At 39.6% G+C, this 20,662-nt stretch overlaps 1 protein-coding gene across 2 annotated transcripts in view; it reads right to left on the reverse strand.

Moving 5' to 3' along the window:
- Nucleotides 1-20,662, reverse strand: part of TRRAP (transformation/transcription domain associated protein) — a 74,696-nt gene that overhangs the window by 12,573 nt on the left and 41,461 nt on the right. For both annotated transcript variants that reach the window (XM_072349069.1, XM_072349068.1), the window contains exons 52-65: nucleotides 20,286-20,405; nucleotides 19,722-20,009; nucleotides 19,104-19,241; nucleotides 18,635-18,747; nucleotides 18,047-18,182; nucleotides 14,799-14,990; nucleotides 10,939-11,134; nucleotides 10,428-10,693; nucleotides 9,634-9,734; nucleotides 6,803-7,004; nucleotides 5,685-5,849; nucleotides 4,066-4,156; nucleotides 2,845-3,044; nucleotides 2,084-2,345 (exon numbers count right to left, since the gene is read on the reverse strand). In XM_072349069.1, coding sequence (XP_072205170.1) covers nucleotides 2,084-2,345; nucleotides 2,845-3,044; nucleotides 4,066-4,156; nucleotides 5,685-5,849; nucleotides 6,803-7,004; nucleotides 9,634-9,734; nucleotides 10,428-10,693; nucleotides 10,939-11,134; nucleotides 14,799-14,990; nucleotides 18,047-18,182; nucleotides 18,635-18,747; nucleotides 19,104-19,241; nucleotides 19,722-20,009; nucleotides 20,286-20,405 — 2,470 coding nt within the window. The remainder of the gene's footprint in view (nucleotides 1-2,083; nucleotides 2,346-2,844; nucleotides 3,045-4,065; nucleotides 4,157-5,684; nucleotides 5,850-6,802; nucleotides 7,005-9,633; nucleotides 9,735-10,427; nucleotides 10,694-10,938; nucleotides 11,135-14,798; nucleotides 14,991-18,046; nucleotides 18,183-18,634; nucleotides 18,748-19,103; nucleotides 19,242-19,721; nucleotides 20,010-20,285; nucleotides 20,406-20,662) is intronic.

Raw genomic sequence — 20,662 nt, forward strand, 5'->3', positions numbered from 1 at the left:
AAGGATTGAAGGAACAAAGAACGGACGCTCAAAGAGCTATGAATTTGAAGCTCCAGAAAGAAAAAAGAAAAAAGAAAAAATTAAGTAAAATTTGGTTTGAAAATGCTTAATGTTGGGATGGAAAAAGATGACCTGTGAGAACTCCAGCAGTCCGGCTGAATGCCAACAAAACCTTTCAACTACAAGAAATGGTAAGAGAGCCCTTGATAGCCCCTAATGGGGTCAAGGTGCAGCTTCGACAGCACTGGAGGAGATGATGACACAACCACACAGAGCTGCACATGTCTGCAATGCAGCCACCAACATCCATTCCTATATGTTTCTATATGTTGTTCCACATCATTCTTTGTAAAAGTTGTGCTTGGAAAGCACAGCTGAAAACTTCACCTGCTATTTACACACAAGAAAGATATGCAACCAGCACATAAAAACCCCAAATCCCACCCATTCAACTTTATTATTGCTTTTTTTTTTAAATGAAAATGCAACTAAACAGTAATTAAAATTTTTAAGGGTTTTTCTACAAATGTTCTGACAGAGCCCTTCAGGTTTCACCTACTGCTGCACTCAGCCATCAGCTGTAGGACTCCTGAAACCAGAATCCTCCCAGCACTCATATCTTAAAGGAAAGACATGAAGGCAAAGTACAAAAGACCTGAGTTAACTCAGAAGTACCCTAAGACTGAGCATGCCGAGCAGTGAAAAAGCACCTAGCCTCTTACTGCACTGCAGACATATAAAGCACTACTAAAAAGCAAAAACAAGCCCAAACTTCTATTTAACGTATTTCATTTCCCTGTAAGCTTCAGTCGAAGACTCGCAAAATGGTTCTGCTTTCACTTCCCTTCCCAGCAGCCTTCATCCATTAAAAATCTAATCATATGGTTCAGGACTTTCATTATCTGCTGTCATGCAACTGTTGTGCCTCAAAAAGGACGCCATGCAATGTATCATGTGCACAAGATATGTAGGTCAAATCTACAACTGCGTTGCTTTCACAAGGTTCCCATCCGTTCGCCTATTTTCTCAACGCTAGCGGTAAAATGCTTGGGAAAAAAAAAGAAAGAAGGAAAATAACAGCAAAAAAACACTGTAAATCGACTTGTCAAACTCTGCAAACTCTCCACAACAGTGTGCACCTGAAACAATTTTATGTTAAAGAAACTTTATGTAGCTGAGAATCCTAACAGGAATAATCAGTCAACACCAGATTCACATCTGCAGAGGTGTCAGCTCGGTGCAGAAAGGCTGTGATTTTTAAATCACCATAAAGCCAAAACTGAGCTTGAACTCAGCCAGAATCATCTGAATCAGAGCCCCAGCAGGGTGAGGTGGAAAGCAAATTCAGGATAATATGAAAGCTCGGGGCTGCCTGAGAATTCTCTCAGTCCAGTTATGGACAACCAATAACTCTGAGTTCTTAATTTCTGTCACATACAGCTGCGTGGCCTTAATGCTTCTCAGCAAATGCGTCACCACACTCCACTGCACACAGACTGTACGTGGAATTTGAGATCAACTTCAGATACTCATCAAACATGTAACACCACTGATAGGCAAAAAGCTACTTCTCTCAAGTACCTTTTTTATTAGAGCTGATTAAAGTTATTGATTCAATTTACCTAACAATGATGTGAGTTTTTGTCATTGTTTCTTTCATAATCTTGTTATCCAAAACACCGGAATGATCTTACTCATCAGAAGTCAATTGTTTTGAAAGATTTCACACAATATTGGGAATTGGAAGTCCTGCAGTGATAATTGCATTACATTGTAGCATTCAACATCAGTCGTCATTACTGCCTTCAGCTAAAGCAGGCAGCCTGATCCAAACTGCAAAAATATTGCAGCAAAGTCATCTAATTTATCTTTAAACACATAGATGGTTTGACCACAGGTTTAGGTAATAGAAATACAATATCCTCATTCTCTATGGTCTGGTTGTCATCTGACAACGTATGGAGCACTGAAGGTAATGCTCCAGGTTGTGCCAAATGGCAGGAAGAATAAAAAGACGGAATGCTTTGAGTTGAGCTTTGTAAGGAAAATTCCCCAGGAGCTTAAGGTTTTTAATACAAATTACCTGTTGTGAATTGCCCTTTTAGCTTCTGGAAGACAGGATCTTGAGCTGTCGCCTGCGCTCTCCTGGCTAGTGACTCTGAGGCTGCACTGGAAAACATGGTGGACACATTGGACACGTTCTCGAGTCCTACTCCAAAAGTGCTCACTAACTTCTTGACGAAGTTTAGTGTATGGGGAGTGATTTTGGCATCTGAAACAGCTCCACTTTTCTCAAAGGCAACCGAATAGCACTTCGCCAAGCCCTGCTGCAGTTGTCTAAGAACCTAAAGACAAAATAACGATAATAAAGACAAACAGTCAGGAAGATCAGGTCTTCTGATTTGGTATAAGGAAACACTGTTCAGTCACTGCCAGGTAGATAGAACTGCATGTACCACTTCGAGAGGCAAAAGAAATGGAATAGCAAGTCTATCTGCTCTCTAAATCAAATTTGGACAATAGTTACCACCTGTCACAGACCACCAGATCAAGAAGAAAACTGGTACCTGTGAAATTTAGGATAAGAGCATCATTTTTCAGTTAGTATAAGCAACAGCTTAAATCCTAATGCTAGAGGCATTCCTCCATCTTTGGGAAACTTATATATTGCTTCCATAAATAAGCTTTAAAAACTCCAATCAGAGCAGTCAGTTTGAGGAATACATCAGTTTTCTAATAAAAAAAGCTATGTTTTACTGCTCAGAAGTAATCCTAGAGAAATAATTTGCAGCTAAGTTTTCCCTAGAGGACTCATACATATGAAACTGTATAAAAGCCAAATACCTCTTCATGCCAGTTCTCTCTGAACCAGACCATCTGATCTACAATGCCTTCCAGAGAAGACAAAAGCGTTGGGTGTAATTCTCGCTGCATATGCATAATCCGACTGCATCTCCACATCGGTGCTGTGGCTCTGATTGGCCCAGGATCTGAGGCAGAGTGGGACTGATTTCCAACTGAACTTGGCTGTTGTTGCCCAGAATCTGGAAAGTGGAAAAGCGAAATCAATACAAAACAAGCAAGAAAGATTTTACTCTTTATCACCTTGAAATGCATCTGCATGAAATAAATGGCTTTGGATTTTGGATTACCCGCTGAGTTTCAGAAAACTTGTCAGTTAAGAAAGAAAACTGCTCTCAGTGCTGTTCAGCACTTCTCAAAGCTAGAGCAATGCAAACACTCTTCAAAATCACACAGTCCTGGGTTTTACGCTGCCAAATCAAGCTCTTAAACTAATGGACAACATTTCATACAAGAGCAAATTAAGTAAACCCTGTTCATTTTGGATCCCTCCTTTTTTTTGGTGAGATCTCTTGCTCAACTGCAGGAATAAATACAACCGATGCCAACAACTCCTATTGCTGTACAGTGTTACCCATTAGTGAAATTTATCTCCTGTGTTACAACTCCACTGCACAGAGTCCCAGTTTATCACATGATGTCCCACTACTTCAAACAGCATCATCTCCCAGTCATCAGAAACTTCATGTAACTCACTGGAGCAGCAGTTTGTGGCAGAAATGAGAGGAAAATATGTTACCAGCTGCTGCTAAACACATAAGTGGTGATACCAAGAATCTGGCACAAAAATTTCTCTTGCTGGACATGAATGTAGTAAAGTATTATGGCATGTAAATGTGTAATTTTCCTCCTCCTAAGGAGGAACAAAGAAAAATGAGCATTTTTACTGCACTTCCATATTTGAAATCTGAGACTTTTCTGCCTAAAATCCAGTAAGGAGTGTGTAATTTTAAATAATTACAGTTAATTAATAATGAAGGTTAAACTCTTCTTGGTTATTCAAGACAGATCAACACTTGAAGCTTCTGTAGACTTCATGCCACAAAAATGAATTTAAATAAGGTTCATTGGAAATTTTTTCCTTGGCCTCGAGAAGTTGCTATGCAGCTTCTTCTAAGCAGCTCTCTTCCCAGGAAGATCAGGGAGAGTTAAAAATAATGACAAGTTAAAGAACTCAAACAATTTTATCTGTGTGAGACTCACCGCTTTTGTAGCGCTCCCGCTGTTCTATCTTCAAGGTCAAATAGAGGGTCCTGATAGGGAAGTAGACGGCTTGGGGATAGACTCGTCCCACCTATTTGGAGATGTACATACACAAGTTTCTCATTTAAGGAATACTGACTACACATCAGATCAACACATACAGATTCTCTGTGTACATGAGTGCAAGTCGGTAATAATAAGGTCCTTGTTTTAAATAACAGCTTATGGAAAACTAGGAAATTGAAGATCATTTCAGCAACAGAAATCCAAAGAGGATGAAATGGTGACTCCCTCCACATGCTGTTCAGACATTACCTAATTAGTGCTTCCAGATAGTACTGTTCAATAAATCTGAAAATAGCATAGTGCCAGTGTACCTGGACCAGCTCACCGATCTTACTCATGAACATAATGGAAAAAAACAGACATAATGACACCAGTTAGTCTTTAAATTAGGCCACAATTCCCGGTGAGCCCCACAGTAAGAGATAAGAAAGCCCATTAGAGAGTAACTTTAATCCAGCACTTAATGTAAGGGGATACCAATTTCACCAAAGAAAGATTTTAGTTTCCATAATAAAACAATAATTAAAAAAAAGCCAAAGGAGATATTAACGTCCAGCGCCTCCTCTGAAATCCATAACTCTTTTCTATTAAAGGAAAGAATTAATGTGTCTAAGTACTACCCACAATGGAGCTCATCTTAGGACATGAACAGAGACCCCTCCAGCCACAAATGCATTAAATCATGGATTTTTCTCCCTTCCAAATGGCCATGGAAAGCCTGACAAGTTTCTCAATGGCACTTCCAGGTTCTGCATGTGCTAAAAAGGAGCTCCAGCCGAACCACGAGCAGTTACCTTCCCTGAAAACATATCCGAACCCTGTTCACACTAAGCAATATCAAAACAATATCTAAAAATAATCTCCCTTAATGTAATGGCATGCTGCAAACCAAGTTTATGCTGAGATGCAGGCAATGTTCTGTTCCGATTCTGTTTTAGATCAGAGGGCACTAAAATCTTCATATTCCAAGGTAAGATTAATCAAAGCTCCTTTGTCTTTTCAGAGGTATAAACCGAGGAAATCAGATTCCTCACCTCACTCCTGAAACTCTACCCTTACTTTTCCAGTCACTTGACGTACTACATTTTGAGTGCAAATTCACAGCACCTCTGTAAGGATTGCTGATGGTGACAGCACTAACTTTTAAATCAAGCCTAAGAAAAATAAGGAGCTGAAAAATTCCATCTTTTACTCACTAGAGATAGCAGTTTTGTATCTGTGCTCTTAACATGACAAACATTTAACGACACGCTCCTAAATGTGTACTATTCTGTTCACAAAAATGTAATAAAGAGAATTCCAGAGGGAAATCTAAAACGTGTTAAGCAAATATGGCATACAATTACACTAGGTTTAGTCTCATTAAGCATCGCTCACTTTGAACTTCAAGTTATTCTGCTTCTAGGGAGAAATTAGCATTTATTAAATTAACAACAGTTGCAATAGAACGCTTTTTAAGCTTCCTTAATTTGCTTTTAAAAATTCTTATAGATCACATCTTGAAAATAAAGATTACAGACAATAAAGAATTAGTGTTCATTTTCTGTAGCTACCTGACTGATGAGGTTCAGAAGCAGTTTGCCCTCGGAGCCAACTAAGCACGTCAGCAGCTGCGGAATCCAGGCCAACCACTGGATGGGTGGGACACCAATACAGTACTTGTCCACTGCGTCTGCCAGCGTGTTCTTATCATCATCAAAACTCAGCAGCCACAGAACCTGAGAGTTTCAAGCAGACATCTCAGGGCTTGAGCAAATTCAACACGTCAATTAGATTACGCAGAAAAAAACGCAAACTTCCAGATAATCACCGATATGACACTGAAGTCCATTTATCTGTCAAAGCCTACTTGGACACAGGAATTTATATTTATCATACCTGGTCAGCATAGGATTTTCCCACAGAAATAAGATTAAAAAGATGTAAAAATAAACACACGTATTTAATGTATGCAATGAGGGGGCTGGGGTGGAAGTTATAAGCAGTATGAAACACACCTCAAGTATCCTAAGCACTCACAAGTAACTGAAGCTGTATTTGTGGACTCAACAATACGACATTTAGCAGGAGAGCACAAATGTAATAACTGCATTTGTCTGATGAACTAAAAAAAGTAACACAAAGAATTCTGAAAACCAAGCATTAATTTTTTCTGAAGGTTGCTCAGGAGAACAAAGATTAAACTAATGACAGCTGACATTGTACCAGTCATAATCCACAGTTCCTATCCCTGACGGAGTCAGAAGGGCAATGCCTTCAAAACCAATCCCAGTTAAGTAGCTGGAAGAGGTATTTGAATAGAGATGAAATGCAAAAGTGGGAAAAAAAAGGTGCTGTTAATTCCAAGGCTTCAACATGGCAAAGTATCTGACTAAACTACATAGCAGAAGGACACAGGAAGTCTTACATTAAGTTAAAAATCATTAACAGTTATGCAAGCAAGCATGTTACTTGTCTCCTTCCCTCCTGCTCCCCACAGAGAAAGAGGTTCCACAGCCTAAAAAATATATATATATCCCAATAAAAAAAATAATCCATGATGACTTCCATGCGATGACTGTGCAGCAACCATGCACACAGTTTCAGCCTCAAGTAAAGCTTTAATCAGTACCTGGTATTTCTCCAATTACACCAACATGGGTATATGAACGTCTAAACATCAGGACCTTACCTTTGCTAAATACTTCCGTGATTTGCTCTCATTCTGATGACGACATGCATGCAGATAGCAGGTAATAGCAGACACACCCAGATGAAGCTGACGTTCTTTCACAAAGATATTCTCCAGGTAATCACCCCACATTGCCCACGCTTTCACTAGGACATCGTGCATTTGTACAGCTGCAGAAAACGCTTTGTTTGCTTCTTCAGACCTGCATTGTGACAAGAATGGACGTGAGTTTCATACTAGCAAAAAATCACTAGATCATGTAACAGATTTCTGATAGGGCACCCAATTATGTCCTTAACATCAAATGGAATTTTTCCACTACGTTCCAGTAAGGGCTTATGATTGCTTTCTGTTAGCTTTCCTTTATTTCAGCAGCTATGAAAACAAATAGTTCATAATGGAAACAATTATGCAAATGTTTCAGATCCCCATATACTCCCTGAAAAACTGCAAGTTTCAGTGCACTGCAACTGCAACAGAAGCAACAGAATAAAGACTCCAGGGAAGAAACGAACAATAAATGATTGCACAAAAAAAAACAGAAGTAAGAAGGAGTGAGAAAAAGTAAAATGGAGGAGATACGGCATAAGATATCTTTCAGTGGACTACATCTTGCTTAACTGTTCTCCCACCCAATCTCCAAGTGATGTTACCTGGAACAAAGTCAGCTCCTCACCGCCAAAGCTAAAAAGTTAGGAAACTGTGTGAAAAAAAAACACAACAATGCCAAAACAAAAGAAATCTCATCATACAATCCTTGGATTCTCAAAAACAACAAAACAAGGTTTGGTAACTGGGATGTCCTCTCTGTGTTTCCTCACGTTTCCATTTCAAGATTTGTCATATTTCACCCCAATATAGACATAGCCCTTCAACTTAGGCAGTGTTTCACGTATAGGGCCAAAGAATGAGAAAACTCACATGTACAACTGAAACAAAGAAACTTTTAAAGGATTCCTATTTAATAGGTATCTCTCTTATAGGATAAGCATAGTAAGAAGCAGTCCAGAAAGTAAAGTAATGCTTGCCTGTATTTTTAACATCAATGTTAGCTCATAGGATTACAGTGAATTAAAACAATTAGCTATATGATAAAAAGGAAGAGACTTTGTCAAATACACATTCATTGCTACGTTGCACAAATATGTCACTTTCTTTCAGAAGCTTTCTGCACCTTATGCTGAACTTTTGAAGCCTCGTAGCAAAGCAGCAGCCTGATAAATGACTTCATATGACTGCTTCCCCTTCCTAAAAACAGGACTTTTTCAGCAGATCTTCTTTTCTACCTCTTTACTATCCATCATCCTTGACACCTGAAATGACTTTAAAAATGCTTTCTCCCATCTTGCTCAGCAAATGGGCAGCACAGGGGGGAGATGCAACACCAGAGGTGACCTCCAGCTTGCAGTGTGCTTGGCACACAGGTCAGCAGCAGTCACACGTTCTCAGCATCAAAAATGCCCATCTTCTCATGAGTAACCCTCCCAACATCCCAACTCCAGCTGCAGTGCTTGAAAATGCACGTTTAGGTTGTTTTCCAAGATTAAGATTCATGTTTTAAACAGAATCCCTTTATCCATTCTGCCCTGAAGAAAGATATAGGTACATTTTTTGCTGTCTTTTAGTTCATCTGCATGAATTCTGTTTATTTATTTATTTTAAAGTGGGGTGGAGGACAGGCAGACTTTCTTCTCTTTACACCTCAACTGAAACTTAGCACATTTATGGTCATAAAAAAAGCCCACTGCACTTTCCATCACAGTAATTGCATTCTGCATATTTAAATTTCTCTCTTGTACCCACAGAAGATGTTCATTACTTCCTGACTTTAATTCCTACATGGGTTGTGGTGTACAACTTAGAAGCTGATGGAAGTGTCTGCAATGCAGTGGTAAAAGAATGAATCCATCTAGATGTAACATTTAGCAGTGTGCCATTAAATACCACATATACGAAAAAATGCTTTAGTCTGAAGGGCTGTTTCTAAGTATCACCCAATAAAATTTGACTGCTGAAATATTTGTCTATTGAATTAGAGAGACCCTCCTCAAAACTGTAAGATGCCTGTCAGCATGAAAGCAAAAGCCCTGGAAAGCTGGTAGCGTGAAAGTAAAGCTTACACCTTGGTGTTACATTTCCATAAAGTGAGCTGTCTCCAAAACATAAAACATCAATCTTTTCAGTTCAATCTTAAATGAGTTTATGTTACATTTTCATGTTCAACCATACAGAAGATTTTTCTATAGACTCTGAACTACGCCATCACACATTTTTGTTTCCCTTAACAGACACAGTGAACAACAAAACAGGACAAAAAGGGGAATAAAGATGGAGGCCAGCTTTGTTTAGGTAGCTACAGTCCTGGAGACTGAGCAGGGCTCTATCCTTGGTTTTATATGTGATATTTACATTGAAATTGTAATTAAAGGAACTTCGTTTTGTCAACTTCACTAATGTATTGGTTTGCTAGATTGAGGTATCAGTTAGACATCAGTCTGTCTAACCAAATAGTCACAGAACCAGGAAAAAAGCTATCTTACACTGCAAAGCCTTGGAAAAAAATGTTCTCCCTGCCTCTTCTTTCTGCATATCTCTAAAACAAAAAACAAACAAAATAACTGATGCAATGTTTGCTTCAAGTAGCTCTTGATATTAACAGTCATTCCATCCTCAAAGTGAAAAGGAACCACCATGTAAAATTCTACTTCCATATACAGTTGTGCCAAATTTTAGGCTGGTATAAACATAGGGAAGAACCTTCCCAATCAAATATTGTGTTAAAATACTTCCCTCAGATGTGTGCTAACGCCTCCTCCAGCCAGCATACTTACTTGTTAATCTGCGCCAAGAACATTCCCTTCAATGCATAGAACTCAGCAGTCATCTCCTTGGTGAAGTACTTCAGATTGGTTGATTCAATAACTTCAAGACCCTGTTAAGAAAGTATTACTGAAAAAAAACCTTCCAAAATGGATGATTCTATTAAAAAAAAAAATATACCATAAAAAAACAGCCAAAATGTCCCCTTGAAATAGCATGAATTTCTAACAATTTGGTTATTTCCCACTTATTTTTCATTTAAAAATAGTCTAGACTGACAATAATTTTAAGTTTCTGCTGGTCCACACAAAACTGACCAATACAACAGACCACACTCATCATGTGATCAGTTATCTTTTCTACCTCTAAGTTTGCCTTATAATTAAGCATCGGGGTTTTCTGCCTCCAATCATGCTTTTTTCCCTTCTTTTTATTCATTTTTCACTTCAGTATGCCAGCAAACATCACTCACGAGCAAGCCACTCAAAAACACTAACAATGTATCTTACAATTGCACTGTCCTTCTGCTAATAACGTATTTTCAAAGTCCCTTCCATTTATCTGCTTTGTAAGATTTCAAATTATCTATGTCCACTTTATATTTATTAGCTTAACTTTTAAAACATTCACAGGTCAAGGAGGATGATGACTGCTTCTGTCCCTTAAAACATTACTTAACACTATGTATGGTATAACGTGACAAGGAAATGGATCCTGTCCTGTATGCAGGTCATTTATTTAAATCCATACAGCCCTCGTAACCTTCCAAGTTCTAATCACAACATCAGAGACAAAGCTACCATACCTGCATGCATTCGTTTTTGCCCATAACTCCAGCCAGCTGAAGGTAACATTTAACTTGCTGACGTATCTTCTGGAAGCAGTCCACAATGGGCACAGTTGGAATTGTATGAATACGACTCAGGATATCCAAAGCTACGTTGACCAGCCCTTGTTTTCGAGCTATCTTTCCATACTGGATAATTGCTGATGCAGAAGCATGAACTCCCAGCATCGCGTTATTGGAACTAGGATCATGCTGAGAACTATTCTCGTATGCAGTTACGATGGCTAAAGAGAAAACATGAAATGTTGTCATTATAAATGAAACCATACACACAGCAAAAACTCACACAACAGTACATACGAGATTACGACTCAATGGAACGCTTGAATGGAAACTAAATAAAAACGATCTTGTCCGAGCCAACAAAACTACTTCATATTTAAATAAAAAGAATACAAAGAACTTATTTCAAACAATGTGTTGTCTGGAAAATTACATGATGAAGGCATGCTGGACCAGGCAGTTTTACCCTGGTAATGATGCTGTCTCCACATGAAAATGCTGCTCCAGTGGGATAAATCATCTGACACAATAGGTAACCTGTTCCTCCACGTCTTTACAACAGTCTTCATATCATGTAAGCTGTTGTTCCTCCCTAGATTAGTCGGCTGCAGTCCTGCGTTTATTTGGGCTGCTTCTTGAAGTTCAATTATCTGTTGTGCTGCCTAGAAAACAGTAAACAGTATAAATCATCCTAAAAGGTTGTACAATAAGCTGGCCAAGATCCAGCTGATCAGTTCACCTTTAAAACGTCAAGTAAAGAAGCAGCTATGCTGCCTGGGAACCTGTTTCTAAATTGCACGAATAACCAATAGCCAGTACTTAACAAAACAGAAAAAGAAAAGACAACCAAGACCCACGTGCTTCAGCTATTAACAGGAACGTTATACCCAACTGCTGATCATCAGAATTTCTATCACCAGGTAGCTAGTCCTAAGAAACAAACAACCCAGTTGCTTTATAAAGTACACAAAGGTGCCATAAAGTTCCTTCCTGAATGCTTGCAAAAAGGTCACCGCCTAAATTGGGGCTCCATGCACCCCTGATAGGCTCACCTGTCACTGTAAGAGATTCCCCCAAGAACCTCAGCTTGGAGAAGTTTCTTAGGTTAAAAATGTTTTTATACCGACATCGCCATCCTCAGATTAATGAAAGGAACAAACGAGAGATGGCAGCAGTCTCAATCCTGCTAAAGGCAGCAGACATTCTGCTCAACTTCAACAACCCCAAGAAAAGGCCCACAAACTTTAATGGAATTTAATTACCCGTAGTACAATAAAACCAATGTAGTATTCTCTAAGCTACCTCTTGGCAGATAGCAGTTGTATTCATTGTTAATCAACCAAATAAGATAACTACTTTAAAGAAAAAGCCATCTAAATTTACCCAGTGAAATCTCTTAGAAACAAAATAAATTAAACGAAGTAATATTTTCCTACAGTCATCTCAGTATCAGCTCTCACAACAGCTTAACCTTCATCCTACACCCATTCATCACATGAATTTAATTTTCGCACAGGTATTTAATCACATACTATCTGATATTAAAAAGAAAAAAAAAAGTAATTACTGCAGTGCAAATTCATGGCTGCATTTGTACCTCTGTCACTCATTGACTAATTCATCATTTCTTCATGAGGGACATCCACACATTAGGTGATTCTAAACACTTGTTTTAATTGATATCTGGAAGCATTTAAATTATTTAGCAATCCTAATCCTTTCACGCTACAAATAGTACACATCCAGAGGAGAAAAACTGGAAGTATCAGAGAAAACTTATCAGGAAGGAATTCATTTAATCAAGTGCTCTGAGCAGCAACCCATGAAGAAATGCATCCCCTGACACCAAACCTCAGATCATACCCCACTCTGATATTCCCCCTTGGAGACAAAAGGCTCCTCCCCAGCAATCGGCACCGATCTGTGTGAGCTGCTCGTGTATCAGAGGACTGCAGCCCTTCCAAGGATGGCTGACTGCTGGCACAGCACACACTGTGTGAAGGTGAACCCGAATCCCACCTCCAACCTCTGGGTGCTGCTGCACAACATGGGACGTTCACCTTCAAGAAGCTTCTGGAAGCATTTAGAGGCCAAATCCCGCTTCTTAAAGATGAGTTTGGACACCTGCTTCCATTCAGTTACACTTGGCAATAACATCTACACTCAAAAGTTCGCCTCTTACAGCTCTGAATTACTTACATAATTAAATCCAAGGAAAGCTAAAGGGTAAGTGTTGACATTTCACACATTTTAAAGGGAAGCAGAAGTCCGTTTTTGTTGCAGAGAAATGTGTGAAAGCTGTGAAGGACACAAGCCGTACGTTTCTCATGTGTTATTTCATCTCCTACAATAAATAAACTGCACAATCTGTACGATCAAAGTTGTGCCAGCTGCTTCACAAAAACACTCCTGCAGGCCTGAAGTTCTTCCAAGCTGTTCCTGCCAGGATGAGAACCAAGTCTATTCCCCTTTCTAAGTGGATCCTCAGTGACCCCTGTGTCAAGGAGCAGGACTAAACACACCAAATTTGAACAGCTCTTATTTAAACGGCATTGCCAATGCTGCCTAAAGAAGTAAGACTGAAAGCAAAAATAAACATCTAACTGGTACATGGCACCTGCAAACCAATTTAGGCTTAAATGCTGGAAAAAGTACATTATTTGTCTTATAACAATTAATAATTAGTTCTAAAATATGGTTTATACAAGCAGTAAGGACCTGTGCAGCGAGGATGAAAGAAAAGACATCTTCTACTCCCCTTATTCCGATCACACTTCCTTAGAGAAACAGAATATAGCACATCCTCTTATGAGAGAGAAACATTTTCAGGACTCAGAAGTAGCCAACCAGCTCTGCCTTCCCACAGAAATGGATGACAGAGTTAAGAAACAAGGAAATATGTAGAAAATGGCACACAAAAAGCTAGCTTTGCCCATCCTCTCTGTACACACTGAGTAACTCAGCTGGAAAGTTACTCATCTTTTCTAAGTCAAGGATTCTAATATGCATGTAAGGCTTTCTTTAAAAATCAGTGCTGGAAAAGAACCAGTGCAACACAGTGCAGTCATTTTACAGGCCAGCATGAAGTTCAAGTTACAAACTTCTCTTTTAAATAATCCTGAAAGAAGCTATTAAAGATGAGCTGATACTCTGCTCTGTGTGCTTTTTGTGCTGCTGTTCAGTTTCATTATTGTTTCTTTTCACAATTCTTGTAACCCAAAATTAACAGACTGCCTCTCATTTATTCTAACAACAGCTCACAGCTTCATTGTCAGAATGCTGTCCTGACTTCATGATTAAGCTCCTCTCAAAACTTCATGCCTGCTTTGCCCATTTTTCTTGCCCATAAAGCATACAGATCTCTTTCAGATCCCAAAGTGAGGCCACAGGGCTCCAACCTCCTCTGATGTAAGCGATCTGTTCCTTCTCAGTTCAGCAAAATGCCCCTGACAAAGGTTACCGCTGTCTCAAGTCTTCCAGCTGACTTACTCTCACAAGTGCTCTGTAACGTATTGGAATTAAAATGAGCCAATTAGTTGGAAGCAGTAACCTTTTCAATCAGCACAGCTAAATTTGGAAGGTATGCACCCACACGCACAGACAAGGGGAATTACTGGAATATGGTCTCCCACTCAGACCAAAGACATTCTCCTTCCTGCAGCTGGCATCAGATGGGATGCAGGGAGCAGTGACCCCAAGGCCCTCCCATCTGCGAAGCAACATTATTAAATACAAGAATTCTTTTTACAACATCACTGCAAGGATTTAAAGGCAGTACCCATCAGAGCCTGCCAAACGACCTAGCCAGGTGTTCCATAAAGCTGCAGACCAATTCCTGAAGCTCTGAAGTACACATTAGTTCATCTGGTACAATCCACACACTCTTTCTGAAGTTCTACACAAGTCTCTCCATGTCTAAGCAGAAGTATCACATAATACAGAGATGAGACTCCTTCCTAATGCTGTTCCCTGCTGCTTTAGTACTATAACATAATACCATACCTACTTCAAATGGAACACACTTTGGAAGCCACTAAATGGCCAAGGTCTCCAAGTGCTGCAGTGCATGGCGCGTTAGCCCACAAAGAAGGCTGAGCCATTTGTCAGTTTTTAAATAGCTACATAGATACACCACAAACACATTCAGGTGAACCATAAACTTTCCAAGTAATCCCCCTCAATATGCACATTCTGCAATTTTAACAAAGATACCATAAGGAGAAATGAATCAGTATTAGACAATACAGCATTTTATGCCCTCAGTTACTGGAAGACCTGAAACCTGCTATCAGAACATAACTAACAACACAAGCTTTCAGTTCTTACCTGGAGAAGGGGAGTGTGAACGTGGGACACCACGTGGGGAAGCCTTCTCCACTCCCGGATGGCCAGGCTGCTCGCCATCTCTACCAGGCGCTCAATGAAGTTCAGCTGCTGCTCCTCAGGGTGGCAGATTGCTAAGTATCCTCTGTACATGTTCACCTTCCAAGCCATCTCTTTTGGACAACTCAACTCCACCTGGTAATGAAATGGAAGAAGGTCTGGTAAAGATTACTCATGCTGAAGACTTCTTGAACACTCGGGTTCCTTATTTTGTTTGGAAAACTGCCCAATTTGTACAAGTATCAGACTAAATAACCACAATTTGTCATAATAGTGGGCTCAGGCTCCAACAATTCTCGGTGAGGGTCAGCTAGCAAAGAAATTGCCAGCTCAGCACAAGAGCAGAAGTGCAGCACACAACCTGCTCAGGGCAGCCGAGGTGCAGCTGAGACAGCAGGGCAAGCTGAAAGCAGTCCTGAAACAGGAGCACAAAGCTCAGTGCCAACCAGTTCACCCTGCAAGAAAATGAGTGCTTCTCAGCAGTCTACTGCCTCTGAAATGCTTCAGGGGCTCCAGAACAAGAACATTAACTTCTCACTTAGAAGGATACCATCCCTATCTGTCAGCATATTATGCCAGCATTGTACTTCCTAACCGCCTGCTAGGTTTATCAGAATAAACAGATAATATTTTTTCCAATCACCTACATGTAGCTTTCCCATAGACATCAAAACCATTTCTAAATCCAGGTGCAGAGTCAGGTGGCAGTACTAAAATGATTAAAACACAATTTTAAACCATTTCCTTAAAAATCTCAGACCAAACAGGAACAAAAAAATGGCAAAGCACTTGAATTGCCCAGCAAGGAAATCCTGATTTGACATCAGTCCCTCCACATTACCTTCCTGTTGATGTACTGCACCTTAACCATTACAACTGTTATTTCTGCTTATCCCCAATTGGCTTTTATACCTGAGACCGCAAAGAGAAACTGCCAGGTAACAACCTTACACTTACACAGTGAAAATCATCTCTTTTTTATTACTTTATCTACTGGATCATTAAACACAACGGCAATGTGAGCACATGGAAATGAGTCTTGGGTCCTATCAAAGGCCACACGGTATTTTAATAGCTCAGCTTTAATAGGCAGATCACTTAAAGCGTTTCACCAAGATTTATGAAAGCTGATACATATTTGCCATCTTTTCTGACCCAGGGATCACCGCAGATTCACATAATAGTACATTTAAAATAAGTTTTTCAAAGCCAAGTTCTAAAGAACAGCCAAGGAACACCATCCTAATTGCAGCAGTGAGTATAGCAGCACAGAATCCACCACTCGTCACATCCCGGTATCTACACAAACACGTGTCCTGACACATCTTTTAAGGGAATCCAAGTGGAGCTACAGAAGCTCCATTTATGGCTTCAGCAGCATCTCCTCCAGAGTCAATTAGTGAAGGTCCCATTACTGAAAATACCTCATTTGATATAACTGCCACTACAGCTCATCAGCAGCTGCTTGTGGTTGTCGCTTCTACTCAAATCCATCTCCAAACCCAGAACCTGTCAGACATGATCGATTCCATTCCAGTCAAACTCAAGGTTTAAAATACGCCGTATAATACAGTTCTCATTTTAGGCTTCAAAGGTTTTTCAAATACCACCTTTCCTATGATTAGTCAGTAGAGTTGCACACATACACAAAATAGCAATTTTTTAAAGAGCAAAATGAGTTAATTAAAATGCAAATATCACCTGTTAGATCATTTCTGCAGCTGCGCTACAACTTCCTACTTATGGATTTGGCTCCATGTGGGCTGACAAATGTTAAAATGCATCCTTAGAGGCATCTGCATCATTCCAACCAGCAGTACTACAGGCGTGGGAAAATTCAATTTCAAATGCTGCAATGGCTGGACACCCTTAATTCAGGTTCCAGAAAAAGCACTGCCTTTAATTAATTAAACAGCTTTTCCTGTTTTCACTGTTTAGCCTTTAAAGCAAAACACACTGACTGCACGCACCTGTATAACCAGCACTGCCAAAGAATAGACATCGCATTACAAACAGGTAACTGGAATATTCAGACTCCTTGTGAAGAAAGGAAAAGCACAATGGGGTATATCCATCATGGGAGAATAAGTCGTCACAATGAATTTAATGCAGGATTCTCACCCTTCAGGTTTCAGTTCTACATCTGATCTGTGTTTCTGCTTTAAATAACCACAGACAAACAACTCCACGTACTATGAGACGCAGGCCTGATATATACAGCAGCTTAAGGAACAACAATATGAGCTGATATTTCACAGCAGTTTCGGGAACAATAATATGAGCTGATTCTCACAGGACAGATCACAAAACAGTAGGGAAAAGATAGCTAAGAGGGTAAGGACGAATTTATCTAAAGATGGCCTTTCTTTTTTACCCCCTCCCTTCTGCAGGTGGAAGAACTCCCAGCTGGATCTCATTAAAAATATCTATATGTGTGATTTCTGTGGTATCTTCTCAGAAATCATGGACATTCCAAGCATGTTTCCCTGGCCACTTAAACTTCACACACACACACACACACACACACAAAGATGTTTATGGATACTTGGAAAGAAAAAAGAACTTGGAGATTTTCATCTTTTGAAGTGTTATTTTACACTGTGTGCCTCCCGACTTCAGACCCTTCTGTAACAGGCAGAGCTTGGTGGAGCACTCATTCCTTAGGCAGACAGACAGCACGGATTCACTCTCCAGGCACACAGATGCACTGAATGCACAATCTCATGAGTAAAACCCGGGAAAGGACAAAGGGAAGGTTAAATGTTTCACAAATGCATGTTGTTCAGCAAAATGAATTACAAGCAGAACACAATAATGAGTTCCATAATGAATCAGGAAGGTCAATAGCAGGAAAGTACAAACAATGAATTCTATCCTTTACCAAATGAGGAAGACAACTGCTCCACTTGCTACACACCAGTTCCTTAGTTTCTAACAAAAGCTACATACAGTGATGCTTTCTAAAATGGTCTGTAACAAGGAGAGCACATCTCTTCTCCTTCAGATAAAAAACATGTCCAGAAGGCCTGTAGCACATCAACCCCTGGGACACCAGAACCCTACCGGGCAAGGCAGCCTGATCTACTTGGATCTACTCTAAATGGATCTTTGTTCCCCTCCAATTCAAATCAGTCTGTGATTCAGTAAGCCTTATATTAAACTAAACATGAACACAGAAAGCCCTCACTCACCTGCACCAGAGCCTCCTTCATAGCAGTCCAGTTTGAGACCCTCCATGCACATTCTAGTACTAGGTAAGGATTTATATGGCCTTTTGATTGCCCATATTCTGTCAAAGGTTCCCACTGGTTCAATTCTTTGGAGCAACTAAGAAAATCAAAACCACTGTAAGTTTGTTTACCAATAATAATGATAATAATCAATAAAAGTGCCTTGTATTAGATTACCAACATATTTGTTTCTCCGTGAACTGCTCTGCAAGTGCTGCAGATATTTTATCCAGGTAGGAGGATTTATTACTAGTTATGTGAGCAGACAAAAGCTGCTTTTTCTGTCTGCTATAACAGTTTTAAATAGGAAAAACAAATTTTAGTTCCAGTCTGATTCCACCAATATCAAATTACATTTTTACCAATCTTCACATTAAAGTTATGAGGTTCTCTTCAGGGACTACAAAAGTAGGTTGTTTTTTTTCCCCTTAAGTTTCTCCTGTATTTTAAAAGGTCTGAGTGAAGTGTGTTCTACCAACTAAAGCTTTAAACCAGCAGGATACACCTCCATTGCAGGGTAGCAATGTTTCATCAGCTTTGAAGTCTTACCGAATCCAGTGATCCTCCCAGAGCTGATACTCAGGAAAGATGGACGGGGAAGCGTTGTTCCGTTCATGTTCTTTTTTAGCCTTTTCCATTGCTTTTTCGTAAGATTCTTGTGCCTAAATAAAATTCATGGTGTTTTATTTTTCCATTTGCTGTACACACATCAGCTCAATATTTGCTTCCAGAAAAAAAACACACTCTAAATTGAAAGGAAAACAATCAGCAGCTTGTTTCTGAAATGATCATTATTTGGTAGCTTTACAAATGTGATAAAAGCTGATGGACTCAAAAATCTTACCTCATCTAAGTATTACACGGCCTTCAACTATTACTTCAACCAGAAGAGAAGCTCTACTTATTATTTTAGATAACTGAAGTTTTCTACATTCCTACTCAGTTTATTTTCTCCCTGACCATAATACTCATCACAACAGTAGAACTACCCAGATTGGCTCCAATATTGAGAGCATACCTGTTCAAAGAAGCCATGCTGTTCATAGGCGATAGCCGTTGCTGTCTCTGGGAATTTACAGCGTTTCTGCCATAGTCCAGCCCACATATCCTCCTCTTGTAACAAAGAGTAGAGCTCAGCGAGGGAATCCAGTATTTCCTAGAATGTTAAGCACATGTTTCTCTGCAGTCTGTTTACAGACAATTCAGTTTTATGTAGCTAATAACTTCTTAAGGTCACATACCAACAGACATGACTAGTTAGGGAAAGAACACTCCCTCTGAGAGAGACTGAGGCAGCAGACACTTCCACATGAGATTTAAGGTAAGGAGCAGAAAGGGGCTGATCTAGTTTTACAGTGCTGAAGAGAATTGCTTGCAAAAGCAGAGTGGAAAGGACTGGGATAAAAATACAAGAATTTCAAAGCCAGCTGAAAGAAAGGCATGAGAAGCAGGCAAGATATGAAGTAATCAATATCACAAGCCTGTTCAAAACCAGGAACTTCTTAGCTGAACTGTAAATGAACGCTACTTCAACAAGTATCTAAATAGAAAGATTTCTAAAGCAGGGCTGTTGCACTGCACTGTCACCACGTTTTCCTCTCCATATTTCATGAGGTATTTCAGCATAACACCTTACCTGCTGAGGAGGAGTTATGCTTTCCTGCTCATAAAATTCCGTTGTCTGTTTAGGCTTAATTTGTAAGCTCAGTCCTTTTTCAAACGCTTGATGTTCCAGCATCAGTGTAGAACGAAACCACAGGTTGTGAGTTTTCCCCAAGTACTTCAGGACACACGGCCTGATGGGAATGGGTGGAACACACTGTGACATGGCTTCCACAAAGCAATTCAGTGCGCTTGGCTGGCAATCGCGCTGCACTTGATGGCTTCCACTGCACAAGAAAGGGCTTATTTCACCTGCCAGAGCCTGGAATGAAAAATAAACACAGACAAAACTTAATGAAGAGTTAAATATTATAGAATTTGGATTCAAAACTTTGTTAATAGGGTGTCATTTGATGTGTCATTCTCTTAGCAAAAGTTCCCCACTTCCTTTAAAAGATGTATCAATGGAGATGTACGGCCTTAAGCAGACACACAAAATAGCAAACTTCTGAAAGCAAGTGAATAAGCCATTTCCTACACATTTTCCTGGAGCACCAGTCATTTACAACAGAATTTATTACAAGAGAGAGATTCTCACATGTTGTTGCCTGTCAGACAAGATCTTCCAAAGTCGTGAAAAAAGCTGGATCCAAGTCTTCTCTGCTAATGGTGTAGAAATATGACATAGCTGAACAAAGGCACTCAGCAGTGCTCCAGTCTAGAAAAGAAATAAAATTAATAACACTGAAAAACAGTTCAGTTATATAGTGTTGGAGCAGTCACATAAATGCCTTTTCCAAACAACATATCAAAATGTTTCTTCCAGCAATGAAAACTACTGTAAAATTAATTTAATGCTGTTTTCATGTTGATCGGGACTCTGCTTCATCACCGTAACTATTTTAAGAAGAAAAGAAAAAAAGAAAAGAAAGTTGACAACTGTTTGGTAATATAAACGATAGTTACTTCTTTAGA

The sequence above is a fragment of the Excalfactoria chinensis genome, chromosome 14 (genome assembly GCF_039878825.1).
Source record: "Excalfactoria chinensis isolate bCotChi1 chromosome 14, bCotChi1.hap2, whole genome shotgun sequence".
In the NCBI taxonomy this organism is placed as follows: domain Eukaryota; kingdom Metazoa; phylum Chordata; class Aves; order Galliformes; family Phasianidae; genus Excalfactoria; species Excalfactoria chinensis.